This window comes from Maylandia zebra, linkage group LG18 (genome assembly GCF_041146795.1).
Source record: "Maylandia zebra isolate NMK-2024a linkage group LG18, Mzebra_GT3a, whole genome shotgun sequence".
In the NCBI taxonomy this organism is placed as follows: domain Eukaryota; kingdom Metazoa; phylum Chordata; class Actinopteri; order Cichliformes; family Cichlidae; genus Maylandia; species Maylandia zebra.
This window is the reverse complement of record NC_135184.1, coordinates 33662272-33680080: the sequence shown is the minus strand read 5'-3', so window position 1 is coordinate 33680080 and position 17809 is coordinate 33662272. Positions and strand designations below refer to the sequence as shown.

Below are 17809 nucleotides of genomic sequence, written 5' to 3'. Positions count from 1 at the left end.
CGCGTTCTCCCTCATGTTGTGTGTGCTCCTCCCTGTGTTTCTTGGCGAGCTTTGTATTTAGTTATCCCAGTTTAGCTTTGTATGTCCTACGTTCTGCCGTGCCAGCATTAAAGCTGTGTTCTTTAAGTTTATCCCCGTGTCTGTGAGTCTGCATCTTGGGTCCTTCTCCTGCCTGCCACACAGCGATCATGACAATTTAAATAAAACTGAATCAAATTGAACTGTTTTGGGGATATTCATGTTGAAGTATTTCTCAGATATCAATGTCTGAAAAAGCGTGCTGGAAGTGGGTCAACAGGCTTTTTTTCCCCCTCGGCTGCTCCCATTAGGGGTTGCCACAGCACATCTTATGCCTGAACCTCACACCAACCCTCAGCATGTCCTCCTTCACTTAATCTTCACTAAGGTCTTCCTCTTCTCCTCCTGCCTGGCAGCACTCTAATGTTCTACATTCATCCTGTCCTCAAAGTGCACCTCTCATCTTCTCAGCAGCTCTGCGGTGCATCTTTTCCAGCTCATTTTCTCTGCCTACTCATATACAAGTCAATAAAAACCAGTCTCTCCTTGCTCAGTGTCCAGCCTTACCTACAACTCATTATAAGCCTTTTTGTTTGGTCACTCATTTTCACACCTAGCCTTTCAGTACTCCTGTCTCCTTTATTCAGCGATCCCACTTTTTCTTGTCATCACTGGAATATTCTCTACTTCCTCGTTCCGCCACCACCCTTGTCATCCTTCCTCTGTCTAGAGTAGGGGTGTCAAACTTATTTTACATTATGGGCCACATACAGCCCACTGTGATCTTGAGTAGGCCGGGCCACTGAAACTCCTCTTTCTGTCAGTGTAAAGAAGTTACATTTTAACTGTTTTTATACATGATTTCTGTAGCAGAAACTGAAAAACAGAAACTTTTCTGCCATTTCATTGTTTATGGCTTAGTTACCTAGTGTTTTATGAACGGCCATAAGGAGGTTTTTATCATTAGGAAAAGCTGTAAAACTTATGAAAATACCGTTAAAAGTCCAAAGTTTCTGCTTGTGCTTATTTGTGGTGAGCAGCAGATCAAACACGTTAACAATTATAAATGGCTTCAAACACACATTCAGGCCTGTGAGGCTCATTTAGACACTGAGCCGTGGCTCTGTGACACATGCAGACATTTCTGCATCACTGTCATTATATATAGTTTATTTTATGTAATATTCAATACTGATGTACAATTTAGCCTTTTTCAAGAAAATAATTCTTTATTCAGTGTTTTCATAAAAGCGTTTTTTTAAGCATTTGCTACTGCTAGGGAGAATAAACACGAGGTTTATAACCTGAACAAGTTTGAAACCTTTTGTCCTTGACGTTGGAACTCTCTCTATTTAGGCATCTGTCACTCAAGCCTGTCCCGCCTGCAACTTGTTCAAAATGCAGCTGCAAGACTGTTGACGGGTACCAGAAAGAGAGAGAGTATTACTCCGATACACATTGGCTACCAGTTAAATATAGAATTGATTTTGAGGTTTTATTATTTGTTTTTAAAGCTCTCTAGATTACATTTCAGATCTCCTTAGCCTGCACTTACCCACTCGAACTCTGCGCTCCTCCAGTCAGATGCTTTTAGTTCCACGCTCCCAGTTCAAATCTAAAGGTGACAGGGCTTTCTCCATTGCCGCCCCGAGACTCTGGAACAGTCTTCCCCTTTTTATAAAATCCTCCTCATCCTTGGAACTCTTCAAATCGAATCTGAAGGCCTTTCAAATTTTCCAAGGCTTTCGGAGCTCTCTGACACCTCTTTTATTCTGTTTTAGCTATTCTGGTCTCATTGGATGATGTTTGCATGTGTATACTTATACACGTATTTTATGTTCACGTATGTGTGCTTGTGTGTGAATGTGTACACTTTTGTATATGTATGTGCATGTTTGCATGTACACAGATTTTTTTACAAACATATGGATGTCTTACAATGTTTTCTATAATGTTTTCATCTTATCTATTTTAATTCTTTTTATTATATTATCCCTCTGTTCAGCACTTTGATGTCTTTTAAATGTGCTGTATAAATAAAGATGACTTGACTCCCTGAACTCTGTGCAACAATCTTCCTGCTTTAGTTTCCATCCTTGCCTCTACCTTCACTTGCTACCTCTTTCTGTGTTTTTAGTGTAAGTGTGAAAATGTTTTGCACTAACCCTTGATTCTAGGCACAAGCACAGACATTGAAAAAACAAACTGCTCAGCATATAGCAAGCCATCTATCACTGTATTTGTTCTGCCTGTGAACAAAGCTGTGTGACTCTGCATGTTTGCTCTACTTTTTACCCAGGGCTGCAGTCAAGTCGAAGTCAAGAGGAGCATGCTAGAGGGCAATCACCATTGAGAAAGCAACTGGCCTCCAGCTTTTAATGACCTAAAAGATGTGACCCATTGGGCTTGCTGCCCACAACTTTACCCACCCCCTCCACATACACACCACCTCCACCACCAGTTTTAGGTCACCTCTCATTACCCCAGTCCATATACGCAGGGAGTCACACGCTCACCCACAATGACCCAACCATGTGGTCCTAGGCCAGCTCCAGCCAGGTCTCAATCTTTCCTTCCCCCTCCCTTCTCAGGTCATAGATCACTGCTGACACATCAGTAATTGAGCTGGAATAGATAAGAGCCAGCAGACAAGACTCCAAGGTCCTGACACTGCTGAAAAGCCAAGAACAAACATTCAAACATTGTATGTATGTTTCCAGAAAAAGGTCCACTTTACTCTGCTGCTGCTTGTCTTCCTGTTCTTCTATCATTCAGTCTGTTTAATCCCTGACAGGACTTTGGTCTGAGCCACGGCTGATATCACTGTAGTACAAGTACAGGCATGTGTAAAAGACATATAGGCCTGGATGTTTCCTACTTCTAAATTCAGGTAAAGCTGATGTTGTTGTAATCTAAACTCATGTTTGCTTTAGTTGGCATCACCTTGGCCTCCAGCAAGACTTTGAGCAACGTTGCTGTCTCAGAGTGATGATTTCAAACATTTATTGCATTATTATCAGATTGCTCCAAACACTCCCTAAAAGTCTACCAGCTCACCCAGGAGCATGAGTGACCCTAAACTGCTCGGGGGGGGGGGGGGGGGGGGGGGGGCTTCCACTTTTCATTCCAAGAGCATTTATACACCGCATACTGTATTTAATTAATCAGTCAATCAGTTATTAAACTCCGTCTTTTTTCCATTGTGTTTTCTGTCCTGTCTCTCTTCTCTCTTCTTTTCCCCTCATTCCCAACCAATCACAGCAGATGGCCCCGCCCCTCCCTGAGCCTGGTTCTGCAGGAGGTTTCTTCCTGTTAAAAGGGAGTTTTTCCTTCCCACTGTCACCATAGGTGCTTTTTTTAATGTTAGGGTTCCTGTCTATTATTGTAACGTCTTTAACTTACAATAATAAAGCACCTTGAGGCAACAGGTGTTGTGAATAGGCGCTATATAAATCAAATTAAATTAAATGTAATCATATCTACAGTGGTGGTACTCCAGTGAAACAGCTAAGACACAGCACTTCACTGCTGTGTGATTACAACTTTATTTTGAGGCTCTTTTTTTAAACTTATGACAATCTTGTTTAAGCCAAAATTGATTTCTATTTTTGCATGTAGTCATCAGTTTGGACAGAGGGGCACAGCAGAAAAAGTGCCTTTTATGCCAAATTGTTAAATGAAAGACTCAGACTGCTTAAGAAATGCTTCTTTGAACAAGTTGTTTGAGAACAGGTTGTTCAAACCACTCACTAAATTATGTTTAAAAGTTTTGATTTATATGTGGCAAACAATTAAGATGTAAAATGAATAAAAACGGGACCAAGTGCTGAAAATGGTAAGGTTAACATAGTAACACTCAAAAGAGGTAAAGGTCATTCATTTTCAAATCTGCACAGGCCTTCTTCCTCTCGACCACCTTGTTATGATTGCTGTGAAACTTTAGTTTGATATATCAAAGACTTTTCAAATATATCGTTTTCTGAAAACTGATCTGTCCACTCACCTTCAGGACCCACACATTAAAATCTGTAGCAATGTTTGAATATGAATGTCTCAGAAACTAAACTACTAAAATTAAAAGCTTGAGCCTTTGTTAACATCACAATTATTCAGGATCTGTAACTTGGGACATATACATTAATAAAAAAGTTAGTACTGGGGAGGAAATGTATGAAAAGAATTTGAAAACTGTCACCTAAAGTCGGATATTTGAGCACACACTAATAAAAACTTAACATTGCTAAAGATAACTTGTGACAACTTCTCAATGGTTTCTAGTTGAATTTCACAATACTATAAAAGACTATAAAAATCTAATTCTTAGTCACAAAAAATAATTTGTGACAATGTTCATGCTCGATTGAGCAAAGAATAAGAAGTTCTCATATATTCCATTTGTGCATTTTCAAAAAAATTAGACACATCCTGTCTCAGAGTAGTGCTGAAAAACTAACATGGATTTATTACTAATAAATGTATTACTAGGCTCGACTATTGCAATTCATTGCTATCAGCTTGTCCCAAAAACTCCCTGAAAAGCCTTTAGCTTATCTCTTTGAGCCTGGTTCTGCAGTTTCTTCCTGTTAAAAAGTAGTTTTTCATTCCCAGTGTTGCCAAATGCTTGCTCAAAAGGGCTCATTTGATTGTTAGGGTTTTCTCTCCACCTTACAATATGAAGCACCTTGTGATGACTGCTGTTGTGGTTTGGTGCTATATAAATGAAATTGAATTGAAAAATGTTTTTTGTCTAGTTCAAGCTCAAGTAACTCAAACTATAAGTGGAAACACCAAAAATCTGCAATTTCTTTGTTTAACTAGTGATTCGACCACAGAGGCAGCTTGAGCGCACTTCGAACCTGAGATGTTTTTTTCATGTATGACATTTTATTAGCAGATCAGTTAAAGGAAAACTTTGTAACATATTAATACATCTTGAACAAAGTATCCTAGATTTTACCATAGTTGTAACCAATATATGTGATCACTGCCATATGAATGTGTTTTCCCATCAGGAGTTTCAGTTTAAAAGCAAGTAAGTCTTAAAGAGAATCAGGATTTAAATAAAAAGAGAGAACACGTTGTTAGCAGGACGTACAAGCGTGATAAATTTCCATTCGTCTTTTGTCAGTGAATACGTCTGGGCCCATATGCTGGACTACAAAGCTATGTGAAAGCAGCGTTTAAAAAGCCAGGCCTACCGCATTAAAGCCCATAACAATCTCTGTTCATGGTAAGTTATCACTCTCAATTAATCACCACCCACAATAGGATTTCTGATGTGTTCAAGCCCCCTGAAAGCTGCAGGTCAAGCTGAGGGCAGACTGGCTCTCAGTTCCCCTTTCTCCATCTCCTTTCACTTTATCACATCTCTGAAGCGCCTATACATTTTTTTTATTCTTCAAGCTCTCTGAAAGAATGACAGATTCAAGCATCACACAATCCAAAACAAACACAGAGGGATAGATGTAGGTGTGTAGATCTGGGAGCAAGAGCCTGTGTAGTCTGACTCACTGACTGACTGACTGACGAACTGGCCGGCTCACTAAGAGCCTTTCTGCCTGATTAAAACCCCTCCCTGGTCATTCTGCTGGGGCTGTGTTAGCCCATGAATGGTATTGCATTGTTAAATCTCTCCCTGTTCCTGCACTGCTGAAAGGGTTTAACCAATGGTTTAGATTCAGTTACACGGTGTTGGTTCAAAGTGTCCTCCTCCCACTGCTTTGGACTATATGGTTTCCTAGGCTGACCTGTTTAGACGCCTCCGTGGAAATGTCATGTTGCCCCTCCCATGGGTTGAACCCAACATTCGCTTTGATAGGTAACAAAAAAATCACTTGTGATGGGGTTGAACCAATGGGTTTTTTTTTTTTTAAGTAAAACGAATTGTGGTTAAGTGGAACAGCATGGTCTTGGAGTTGTAAGATGAGCACTGATGGGGCATTCACTAAAAAGTTTTGTATTAAGAATAACACTGCACAATAAATCTACAGGGCGTTCACTAGAAGCTACCCTGTGCTGCAAAAACAAGGCCATTTTCTATATATTAACATTGTTTTCTTAGAACAGCAAAAAACTATTTGACCTACGTTTCAAAAATCACAAATGTGGTGGAGTTAAAAGTGGATCTATAGAGATTAACTTTGCAATACAAACAGCAAAATAGATGATGTGACATTTAAGAAGTAAAATGGAGAAACACAAGAATGCAAATTATGTGAAGAAGAGATATTTTATGTTGCACAAGTTGGGAAGTTAGACCAGTTCTTTCAGTCAGACATCAAAGAACTGGCTGTTTGCTGTTTGCTACGAGTACAGCAGAAGGCACTTTTACTCATTCATTGCAATAGATGTTTTCAGCTCAACTGGAGTGGAAAAACAATGTTAATCAACCCGGAAGTCAATGAAAGCTCAATGAATAGTTTAAGGACACAGTGGGAGCCTTGGGACTGCTGAACAGCACAGTGCTTGTTACTCTAGATGATGGTGAAATCAATTTGCTTTGCTTGGTAAAGCTGAGAGAAGATGATGGTGACGTGGTGATGATGAGTTGCCTTTTGCTTCAGAATGTTGTCCATTAGCAGGCCATCATTTTTTTTGGCATCCAAAGAATTTTGGAAAGGATGAACTCTGATTTTTGGAAACCCCTAAAGTGAATATTTGTTTTTTTCTGTTACGTATCATATCATGAACAAAGTGCAGTGAGGATAATGAGAAAGAGTTCTCCCTAGTTTGAAAAGTTTCCAGCATGAGGTTTAAGATAAGGAGTGACATCAAAAGGAAAATTCCATGTTCGCTCACAGCCCTGCACTAGCTGACTGATTGAACGATTTGGAAACAAGCCTAGTAAAACACACGTTTCTCATTTCTAAATAAGTAGTGAAGGTCCCCAGAACTGCAAATACAACTCTACATGGTGCATTGTTTCATGCTAACTAAGACCATTGCATATATGCTCGGTGTGGTGGCCTGTGGGTCATAGCATGCTAAATTCTTCAAGAGAGATAACCAGTGTAAACAAAGCAAATATGTACCTGAAATCTTTATGAATTGCAATAATTTAATAGAAAAAAAGAATTAAAGTGTTTTAAATGTGCGAGACGTTCCTGAAATGTAAATCATAGTCGTTTGTGTGATTGAATGACTATTGTTTGAACATCCTTCCAAAACATTGCGTCACAGTGAGCAAAATATTGCTAAATGGAAAATTGTGTTAATGTCTGTAATGTTTCTTGGCCATCAGTTCGATGTCTGTGACACTGGGCTGGACACTGCCTGAGCTATCTAGCAAAGATCAGCTTGTTAACAATAATTTAGGCTATAAGAAAACAAAAGCACAAGTTAAATGTCACAATCCTTAACATTTTCTTAGGGATTGTCCTCACAGTATTTGAGCTTTATTGTTGTTTAAAGTCTATCAAGTGCAACTAAACTGGTTCAGCTCAGAGGCAGACAACAACAGGCAGTGATGGGCACACTGTGCAGTTACACTCATCTGTACATTCAAACCAGATTAGAATAGAAAAGCTGATCCAGTAAAGCCGAGAGTATTGTGTTTGATACATGGGTTTGTGGGACCCCTACTTAGTATAATTGTTCCTGAAAAGCCTGACATACAGTCAGATGTAGCAGAATTTATGCAAATCAATGCTCATACATGCAAACTGATATTTCATTTATTTATTTATTTTTTATCGGTCAGAAGGTTCAGTAAACATCCCAGTTTCAAAGAAACATTTCATGGTTCAGGCTTCACTTGGTTAAAAGTAAATACTTCTATAATTGGATATAAGCTCAATGGGCCTGGAGACCCTCTGCTAAGTGACAGCGCAACTGTCAAGACACACAAATAACTATAAAAAACACCACTTTTGTTATTGTGCCTTAAAGTACGTAGAAATTTCAAGCAGGAACTCACTGTGCGGAAAATATTTCATCAAAACAGAAATCCAAACCTAGACCTAGGCACAAAACGCCTTTCAGGCCAGTTCACATTTTCCATCAGTCACCTCCTGCGCTAGAATAGGACAAGCCTATAATCAATTAGTAGTTTTCTCTTCATGTGTCTGTCAATTAGCCCGGCCAGAGATCAGTGATATGACTGCTTTATTAGCCGAGTCTGCTGTCCTCATCCTTTCCTTACTTACGACTAGTAACCTAATAACAACACTTTAACATGACATTGATTGGACAGATGCAGAAAAAAACCATCTTGTCAACATAATTTAAAAAATATGCCCCCTCATTTTACTGCTACCTGTGGATTCTAATGTCAAGAAAAGCCTTAAATGGAGTGTCATAGAGTTTAGTTCAGCAGTAAAGGAAAATGCTAATCAGCACCAAACAAAGTAGAAATGATCTTTAGTCACACAGTCTGAGAAGTTAACATTTGTAAGACTTCAGTGCACTCAACGTCTTTGGGTGTTTTTCAGAGCAAGTCAGTTGCCAAAAGCAATTTGAACATGTTACCCGGGGCAACCACTGTGGTTGGTTTGTGTTATTTAAGCTATTTGGTTTCCTGTGTTTGTCAGCACTTTGCAGTGTTGGTTGCAGCATTTTCTGTGCGTTTATGAGTCATATAATCACTTGAAATTTTTACACAACAAATAACCATTAGAAAATGATAAAATTATATTTTTATTAATATTAAATTATAATAATGATAAATTAAAGTTAATTGGCTCGAGGTCTTGCATCTGTGAAAATCAGACTAAAACTTACTCGAGTAGCAGTAAAAAAAAAGAACATTTACACTTACACAGCTCAGTGTTAATGGAAGAAGTAGTGCGTCCTTAATGTGTCAAACAATAACTGGATGTGTTTTCTAGATTTTTCTTACACAGTTTGTGTGGAAAAGCGCTTGCGCTTGCATTTCCCTGTTTCTGCAAGATCACCTTCATAGTGAAATGAAGATGAAAATGACTGAGAAGGTTCTGTGAAGTTAACGTGCTGTGACTTTTACAACTGTTTAAATACTTCAATTGATTTTTTTTAAAAAGAAGCTAAAATGCCTGAATTTGTTAAAAGCTGTGATGTCCTGCAACAAGCACATTGTAAAATAAATAAATAAATAAAAACAAGGTGTAAGCAGATTTACATTAAGAACATTTCTTCTGGTAGCTCCGTGAAGGAAATTCGTGGCAACTCCAACACTTTTACTGTTCTGATATCAGAATCTGAATCGTGTATTAATCCCAGGGGAACAGTGTAAAAACGAACTCTGTACAATAACAAGTAAAAGACAAAGAACAGTAAATAGCAGTAGTAATAATATCCACGTGTATCGTCCAGGCGGCTCTCACACACCAAGTAGTCTCCATGGATACTGACTTTAGGTATATTTTACAGCCTGCTGGAGCAGCTCAGGAGGGTTTCCTACTTCATGGCTGGCTCTCTTTTCAAAGCCATACTCTTTTGGTCTGAAAGAACAACACATATAATGTTGGCGCTGGGGCTTTCTGTAAAAGTAATTGGTTTCATTGGAAAGTGGATAAATAGCTGTGGCTGGTTGTGGAGGGCGTCCTGCCGAGTTTGACCGCTCCTGGGTTAATCGCAGTCCTCTGAGGCTGGAAGCTGTCCCAGTCGGCACTGGCCACCAGCCACCGAAGATCTGACTTACATCATAGCTGGGTTCAGCTGCAGGCAAACGAAAAAGAAAATGTCTGATGACTACATTTAAACCCATTGATGATGACAAAGTTTTTTATTGCCTCACATAGGGTTCGGGAAACATATTCTTGGTGCACTTTTACTTTAATATTTCTACTTTTTAACTTGCACAGCGCAGAAGTTCATTTTCCTTTATAACCGGAGAAACTTCTTTCACATTACTCTTTGCAGTTTGAGTCAGTGATTCTTGGAATTGATTACGAGACAATAAAACACAGGATTACGCGCGGTGAATACATATATATATATTTCCATAGGTTTTGTGCAGCCTCTGATTACATCAATGTACACTTTGAGATATGAGTCTGGTTTCTGTACTCCGTGAACGGCACAGCGCAGCACAGCACAAGACTGGGGGATTTTGGGGTTGTTGTTGTTGTTGTTGTTGTTGTTGTTGTTGTTGTTGTTGTTGTTGTTGTTGTTTTGTTTTTTTTTACAAAAAACAACCAAACTGTAACCTAGCTGTTTTGATATAATTTTCTCTTTTTCGCTGATAACTCTGCAGATCATTTAGAGACTAAAAAACTTAGTTACCTCACACTCTCAGTTATGGGTATTTACAGTGTTGGTGCTTTTATTTCACCTCTTCAGCTTATCCAAGTATTCAAAAATCACCGGTACTACACTTTCACCCCCACTGCTTCCCCTTTTCATACAGAAAGAAATGCGGAAAGAATATCTGAATGTGTACCGTCGACGCCAGAGCAATGCCACTTGACAAGCTGTGGATGAAACTGATTTTTTTTTTATCACCACTACCAATACTTTACCTCCAGTCTTTCCAATCCGACCAAAAATAAGCTGCCATTTCAGCACCATAAACTCATTATTTTCTGCATGCAGGCTTTTGTTTTTGATTGATTTGACGTTCGCATAATGCTGACTTTCTCCATCCCATCGGCTGACTGAAACGGCCTTTTTGTGCCACTTGACTTTCTCTCTCACACACAGCTGCATTTGTCTTGCAAATCCATCCCCGCTGCGTCGCGTTCAGGCGAGGAAAAGAGAGCAGTCGGACATCAGTGAAGTTCAAGCCAGCGAACAAGCGGAGAGGCTGTTCCATAGCAGCAGCTTTTGTCGATATCAAAACGGAGAGCTGGTGAAAAATGATGCATGCTTTTGCACCTCTGAATCCTGGCAACTGACAGAGTAAGGGATGGGGTGGAGGGTCCGGGGTATAAAAACTAAAAGAAAAAAACCTTCCCTGGAGGCTGAAAGTGAACAAAGAATCTCGGACTAAACGGGTTGAGTGTCCTCTAGCGCGCGACGGGGATCAGCAGCTCAGAATGTAGGAGATGGATGGAGACGCACACGTATAAACGGCCATGACTGAAATTAGCATATTTGTAATTTATCACTTTTTGTTGAGTTATTCGGGGATTTTTTAAGAAAAAAAAAATGATAATTTACGATCATTTGTCAGCTCATGTAGGCTGAGCAATTACAGCTTTTCCTCTGGACATCACACAGCCTCCAGCATCCCAACTGAATTCGAAGACTTTTAGATTTCTCCGAAAACGCAAGAAGTTGGTGCCTTCTTGTCCGTTTATAAGTTTCGATTCATCGTCGCCATGACATTTTCTTCCAAGTCAGTCCAGTCTGCTTCATTTCCATATCTTTTCAAAGGAGCTTCCTTGTGAATAGACTGTAATATTTCATGATGGGGCACGCAAAAGCTGTGCACAATGCCGCTCATATCCACTTTGCTTTCAGGAGCAACAAAGATCATAGCAAGACGTCTTTATGGCTAATTCAGTCAAAGGCGCATCTCCCGTCCTCCGGCGCGGAGGTCAGGCCGCCGTGTTCCGTCCACCAGGGGGGTTTTCAGAGGCCAGAGACGGCCAGCTGGCTCCATCACGCGCGCGCGCGCGCGCGCACACACACACACACACACATTAATTTATTTATTTATTTATTGACTGGACGACAAATGCCCATAAAACCAAACAAGATCGAGTTTTAGTGACAGCTGACATTTTGAGTGATATTTCCCCCGAGCAGGAGGTGAAATAGTGATAAGTAAATTAATGAATAAATGTCTCGTTTTCAACAAATGCGTGTATCATATGGAGATACCCACAGCTCCCATCAAAATGCGCTTTTACGCTGGTTTTGAAAAAAAAATTAACACGCGCTTTGCTTCAGATTAGACACGTGAGTTTGTAGAACATAAAAATTCAAGCAAAAGGTCACTTTAAAAACTCTTCCTAAAATGTGTACATTGTGTCTCTTCGGTTGGTGACTGCATTCCAAGTACGTTGTGTGATGCATCGTCTTACGAAAGACACCTGAAATCACACCGAGGTCAATATCAGCTGCCTCCACCAGGCGGATCGCTACAGTTTATTATTCAGATACTTCTCGTAAATATTTTCATGGACTTACATGAGCATTGTCCTTTTCGGCTGAGCAGTAAACGCACCATTGCGCAGTAAAACCAAACAGCAAAGGTACCCTTTTACGCACGAACCCGACGAAACCAACTGCAGGGTTAATACCTAAAGTGTGAGTTAAACGGGACGTTCGCAAGGAGGTTTTTGGATTCGAGTTTATTTAGTTACAGCTTCTAACTGGAATTGGCGGCTCATTGTACAGCGCCATCTAATGCACTACTCTGACAAATACAGTTTATCACAGGCGGCTGCTAAAGTGCCATTTCTGTGTGACTCGTCTTATTTGACTCTAGCGCTGTAAGACAGTTGAAATTACTCCGCTCGTTTTAGCTCCAGTCTCTGCGTGTACTGTTAGTAATATTCATGCGCCAAAATAACACTTCGACCCCTTTAAATTCTCCACTCTGCGGTCAAAAATGGAAAATATTTTTTCTTAAATGTACACCAGGCGCCGCCACAAAGAAATACAGTCCAGAGGTAATAATTTATCCACTCGGTCTTCTGTATTTGCCACCCTGCTTTCTCAATTGGGAAAGCTGTTCGTGCGCCCCGGAGCCACTTGTTGCCAGCGCATAAAGTTAGAGCTTTTGAGAAGTTAAATATCCAGGAAGGAACACAAGTTAGTATCTCAAGGGCTTTACGGGGACAAAAGACCAGCGCCTTAGCACCATATGCTTAATGGCTACAGCCGTCTAGCCTTTATTAAAGGCAAAAAGTGGTCCTTTAAAAGTTGGAAAGGCTCCTTTATTTGAGTTAGATGGAGCACTTGCGCACAAAACCAGAAGCGCGCATTGCCATTGACTCGGCCCCTTTCTCTTTCTTTCAGGACTCTGAAGCGGCCACCGTCATCGCCCGTTTCACTCCAACATAAGCTTTTCATCACCAGGCTTTGTTCTCGGTGAAAGTAATGCTGCGAATCAAAGACATGACAATATTTTCCATCAGCTTGGAGACCCTGGACAAGAGCCCTCGAGCTCTGGCAAAAATCAGGGCCGGTTATTCATCCTGTCATTCCGCACCTGTGGTCCTGCATTCAAAGTATACAAACCTGTCCCTATTAACATTAATTATTCACAAACAACACAAAGGCTGAAATAGAGCAGGTTGAAGTCTGTTTATGGCTCCTAGATGTTTTATTCCTCTGAAGATGTGCCCAAAGCTTTTTTCTTCCCCTCTCTTGCAACCAAGTGTCCGTCTCTCTTTCAGTCTTGAGTAGCCCTACAGTTTGGATTTTACAATCGCAGCATCTGCTTAATCTCGGGGGATGAAAATATGACACAAAACATAGCTAATCGAGGATTTGTTACATCCCGGTAATGAGTGATCGAAGCGAGAAACAATGGTGCGGGACTATGACAGCCGCATGATTCAGGCCCACTTGGTTTACTCTCTTGTGGGGAAAGCACCAGGTGATGGTAAGAAAATCGTCGGACGAGTAGAGAACGCAGCTCTTTTCTCTCCATAGAAAAAATAGAAGACATAAATTTAATTGGCTTATCAAGGCGCGGCGACCAGGCCTCGCTGTTAATTGACTGCGGGTGCACAAAACAAACGCAGGGATGTGTTTGGCTCGTCCGGCCCGCGCTGCGCTTTTAGCCCAGTGTCACGTCATTGAACTTGTGCTTTATTATTGCAAAACGTCATGCTTTACAGTGGCCATATTGTATCGTGGACAAAGGGCGATGGAACATTAAAGACGTGGAAAACGGTGCCAACGCCGTCTCGAACAGTGCAAGGGCCTCTCTTTTTGCTTGTTTTAAAGCAGCTGCTGTTCAGGGACTAGCAAGGAGGAAATCAAAAGAGACAAAGTTTCAGCTACCAGGTGCATCCTCGGAGAAAACGGCGCAGACAAGTCTCTGCCAGCGTGACAAAGAAAGCCTCATAAAAGATGCCATTTAGACCGAAAGGTCACGTCTGAAAAGAAGAAGCACCGGAGAACGATCTCAGCTACCTCCCCTCATCTCCGCATTCAGAGCCGAGCCAGCACAAATCCACTGAGCACCTTTGACTTACCTTGCGCGCTGATCGGCCACCTTGGCGAATCTATACCAGTGGAAAAGCTCCACAGCCGGCACTCTGATGCCATGCTGAAAGCACAAAAGCTCATAATCCGGTGTATTAGAATGAGTCCTGGGGCTTCATTCCCCGAGCGAGATAATCTGCAGATCAAGCCGATCTGTGGTTCTTCTTTGGCGCTCACATGCGGGTTCAAACCGGATGTGAAAAAAATACAGCGTATTGGACCCATTACTCTGTGTCGGTCGGTGCTGGTAAACTAAAGCTCCGCACTGGTGTCTTTTTAAAACGGCGCCATAAACTGGCAGCAGACTTCTTTATTAATTGTTAATTCACTTTCAACCTTCGGTGCCATGAAATAAATATTCAAAGTCACCCGTGCGTAACAGTGCAAGTGTCCGATGCATGAAGCCATTGCATGATCTTAGCAGACGCAAAGCCAGGAGGATAACGGCTCACTCATAAATGTCCTGGCGAAAACAGTGCTCTGTAGCATTGTGCCATCTATTACAGCAGAGACTGTGTTCATTAGAATTACCCTGCAAACCTTCAACAATCCACTTACAGATGCAAAGAAAACGAGCTATCAAATCATAACTAAAAGTATGAGTTAGCGTACAATAGAAATATGGATCTGTTGTTTATGGCGACCTATCACAGCAGTGATGAACACGTTCAAAAGTTTTAGTGAACCGTCTTTGCAGCTTTATGGCTTTCGTCCCAGAAAATCAGATTTTTGTGACTGATTTAAATGTTGGAACTCTGGAAAGCATCTGGTTATTTTCTGAATTCTGTGCTATTCTTAGAAATCAGTTTGTCAGACAGCTCGCTTCTACCTCGGACGACTCGCACTCGTTTGTACTGCAGCAGGATGTAAGAGCGCGCCGCGTGCCTGCGCTCAGTCTGCAGATCCTTTCTCAACCAAATCGCTATCTGTGGCTCAGAAAGTTCAGGCCTGCGCAGAACTAAAGGAAATCAAACTTTCCGCGCCAAGCCTGTAGTCGGAATGACAAGATAGCTGGGAGGATTTAAGCCTGGCCGCGACCGCACCAAACGACGCTGAGACGCGCTTTGCGTTGCGACACTAAAAAGCGCGAGTGCGACACTACAACGTCTGAACGGACCTGCAGCTCTTTCCAAGGAGGTGAAGTTGCATTAACTCTCTAACATTTGACTTTCTAATGGCTGCAGCAGGATTACATGCTGCTGTCGGAGGCACAGAGGAAGCGGAAAATCGGCTAAACAGAGGCTGAGAGAAACAACGTAACTGTCATTAAAAGAGGAAAAACGAAGGAAAGACGAGTTGTGCAGCTGAAGAAGAAACAAGCATACCTGCTCTGCTGCAGGTGCAGCGGGTCCTCCTCAGCCTGTGTGCGGCAGCTTTTAGCCACTCATGCTTCATATATACGCCAGCGTGTCGGCAGAGGGGGCGGCCGCAGAGAAGGCCGTGGGGACACATGTTCCTGGGATGCCGCTACCACGGGAAAATCTGTCCCGACAGCACCTGGCAGCACAGAGAGTATTGACTGCTTTCCCACCATACTGTTGCACGCCCGCGTGCGCTTTAAACACCTTCAGCTGTCTGTGGGTGTACAGTGCGCCTCATTAGCATTCATTTGCATATTTATGTCACAGCATTAGAGCGCTTTCTTCTTTCATTCACTCAATCACACTTTCAGGTCAAAGCGCGTCAGCTTCCAGCGGCCACTGCGCAATTCCACGGCAAGGAGGATGCTCCCCTCACCCATTCATCGACTAACACGCATGTGTGTATTTTAAAGATGTGTTATTGTTATCTGAGAGTTCCGAATTCACGGTGATTTTTAAAATCTGACGATAAAAAGTTTGGGCAAACAAGCAATAAAACTGCGACTGGTTGGATTGTTAACTGGTTCAAGAACGGACACATTTGTGCTGCTCTCTACAAAACACATCGTTAGTGTGATAATCCAAAGGCACAGCTCACAGAGCTCACACTTATGCGCAGCAAGCCGTTTTCAGTAAGACTGGCGCTAAACATTTACATTCAATAGTTTCATCTTCTGTGAACACAGAAATGTTTAACGCACACAGCAATAATAATAATAATAATAATAATAATAATAATAATAATAATAATAATAATAATAACAACAACAATAATAATAATAATAATAATAACAATAATAATAATGATAATAATAATAATAATAGTCTTCTTATCAGTTGGTTCTTTTATTTGAAGAGAGCATATAAATAGAAATCATTGTGGACCGATATAAAAATACATTTTGTCTTACAGTACATTTAAATTAAAACATATATTATCACCTGTGAAACAAAATAAATACATGATTGCCAGCTGCTTGAATTACAAAAATAAAATTATCAACATGATAAAACTATGTACAGCACTGAGGCCAGTATGTAAAACTGTAAAATCAGCTCACATGCTGCTCCTTTTCACATTAACAGACAATAGCGTGATACACTTTACAGTCGTCACATTTCCATGGCGCAAGGCTTGTGCTGCTGTTCAGGCCACCAGGTTGAAGGGAGGCTCGTTTTCGATGTCTGTGAGGCCCGGTTTACTGTGCAGTTTTCGGGGGTCCTCCGGTGTCCAGACTTTTGCTGTACGGATGATGTTCTGCTCCCGGAGCTGCTTTTCATCCGACCAAGACAGCGAGTGACCGGCCAGCGGAGGCAGGCCGTAGTCGGGGTCGCTTGGCGAGGGGGACCCTGGAGGGGAAAAAGCAAAAATTAATAAAATTTTCACAATTGTTTATTTTAATTTCCGCACCACTTTTTTGGCTTTGTTTTATTTTGCTTTTTTCGCACCATGACACCATAAATCTGACTCTGACGATTGTCTGATTCAAATTAGATGCGCCCACGAGTCTCTTATTACGCATAAAGGCAGGCTTGGTTCCATTATGACCACTGTAAAAACAAAGGCGCACTCACTTGTTCCTCTGTGGCAGATGATTACTTTCTTGGGCTGCGCGTGCATGTCGCTGCTGGAGTTTCTAATAGGAAGGTCAGACTGCACGAGCTCAGCCAGGAAGTTGATGTAGCCGATGGCCAGCCGCAGAGTGTCCACTTTAGAGAGTCTCTTCTCGTAGGGCAGAGTGGGGATGTGGGAGCGTAGGCCCTCGAACGCGTCATTGATGGACTGCATCCTCCGCCGCTCCCTGACGTTGGCCGCCTGCCTCAGCTGCTGCATCTCCATCTCAGACCTCATCCGCCTCCTGCGCTTCAGCAACGGCCCGCCGTGATGGCCCATCCGAGGAGACAGCTCCGGCGTGCTGTCTGCGCAGCCGTAGGAGAAAACGGAGGACGAAGAGGAGAAGGACAGGTTGCCGATGTCGTAGTCTCCATCGTGAGGCGGTGCTCTGCCGCTGCCGTCTTTGCTGTAATAGTCTTGAAAATTACCCGAGAGGAAGTCCACTTCGTCATCCAGAAAGTCATCCGTCTCCAAGTGTCCATCTCGAGAGGACTGGTCGGTGAAAAACTCGTCATCGTCGAAATAAGGAGGGGAGGAGAAAGAGTCGAGTCCAGAGAAAGGGTCCAGCACCCCATCCATGTTTGTTTTCTTCCTGCTGTTACTGCGGAAACAATCACACCCGTCTTTCCTTTGACACTGTGCTCGCGCTCTGCACTAGCTGAACTTTTAGCTGAAGAACAGGCACGCGAGGGTTCTTTATAGCGACATCCATAGTCGCGTGCCGTTTGCCAGG

General features: G+C 41.8%; 1 protein-coding gene across 1 annotated transcript; it reads right to left on the bottom strand.

Annotated features, from left to right (window-relative positions):
• Nucleotides 1-16315: 16315 nt before the first annotated feature.
• Nucleotides 16316-17729, bottom strand: ptf1a (pancreas associated transcription factor 1a). The gene is made up of 2 exons (XM_004565098.2): nt 17037-17729; nt 16316-16811 (listed from the first exon to the last, which is right to left on the bottom strand). Exons 1-2 carry the CDS (start codon nt 17653-17655, stop codon nt 16609-16611), a joined length of 822 nt encoding a protein of 273 aa, XP_004565155.1. The 5' UTR covers nt 17656-17729; the 3' UTR covers nt 16316-16608.
• Nucleotides 17730-17809: the final 80 nt, after the last annotated feature.

Bases quoted from the DNA above. Each gene is read 5' to 3' on its own strand.
- ptf1a (XM_004565098.2), bottom strand. From the start codon at position 17,655: ATGGATGGGGTGCTGGACCCTTTCTCTGGACTCGACTCTTTCTCCTCC. The intron at 16,812-17,036 runs GTGAGTGCGCCT...TTTCCCCTCCAG, and splicing joins CATCTGCCACAGAGGAACAA to GGTCCCCCTCGCCAAGCGAC.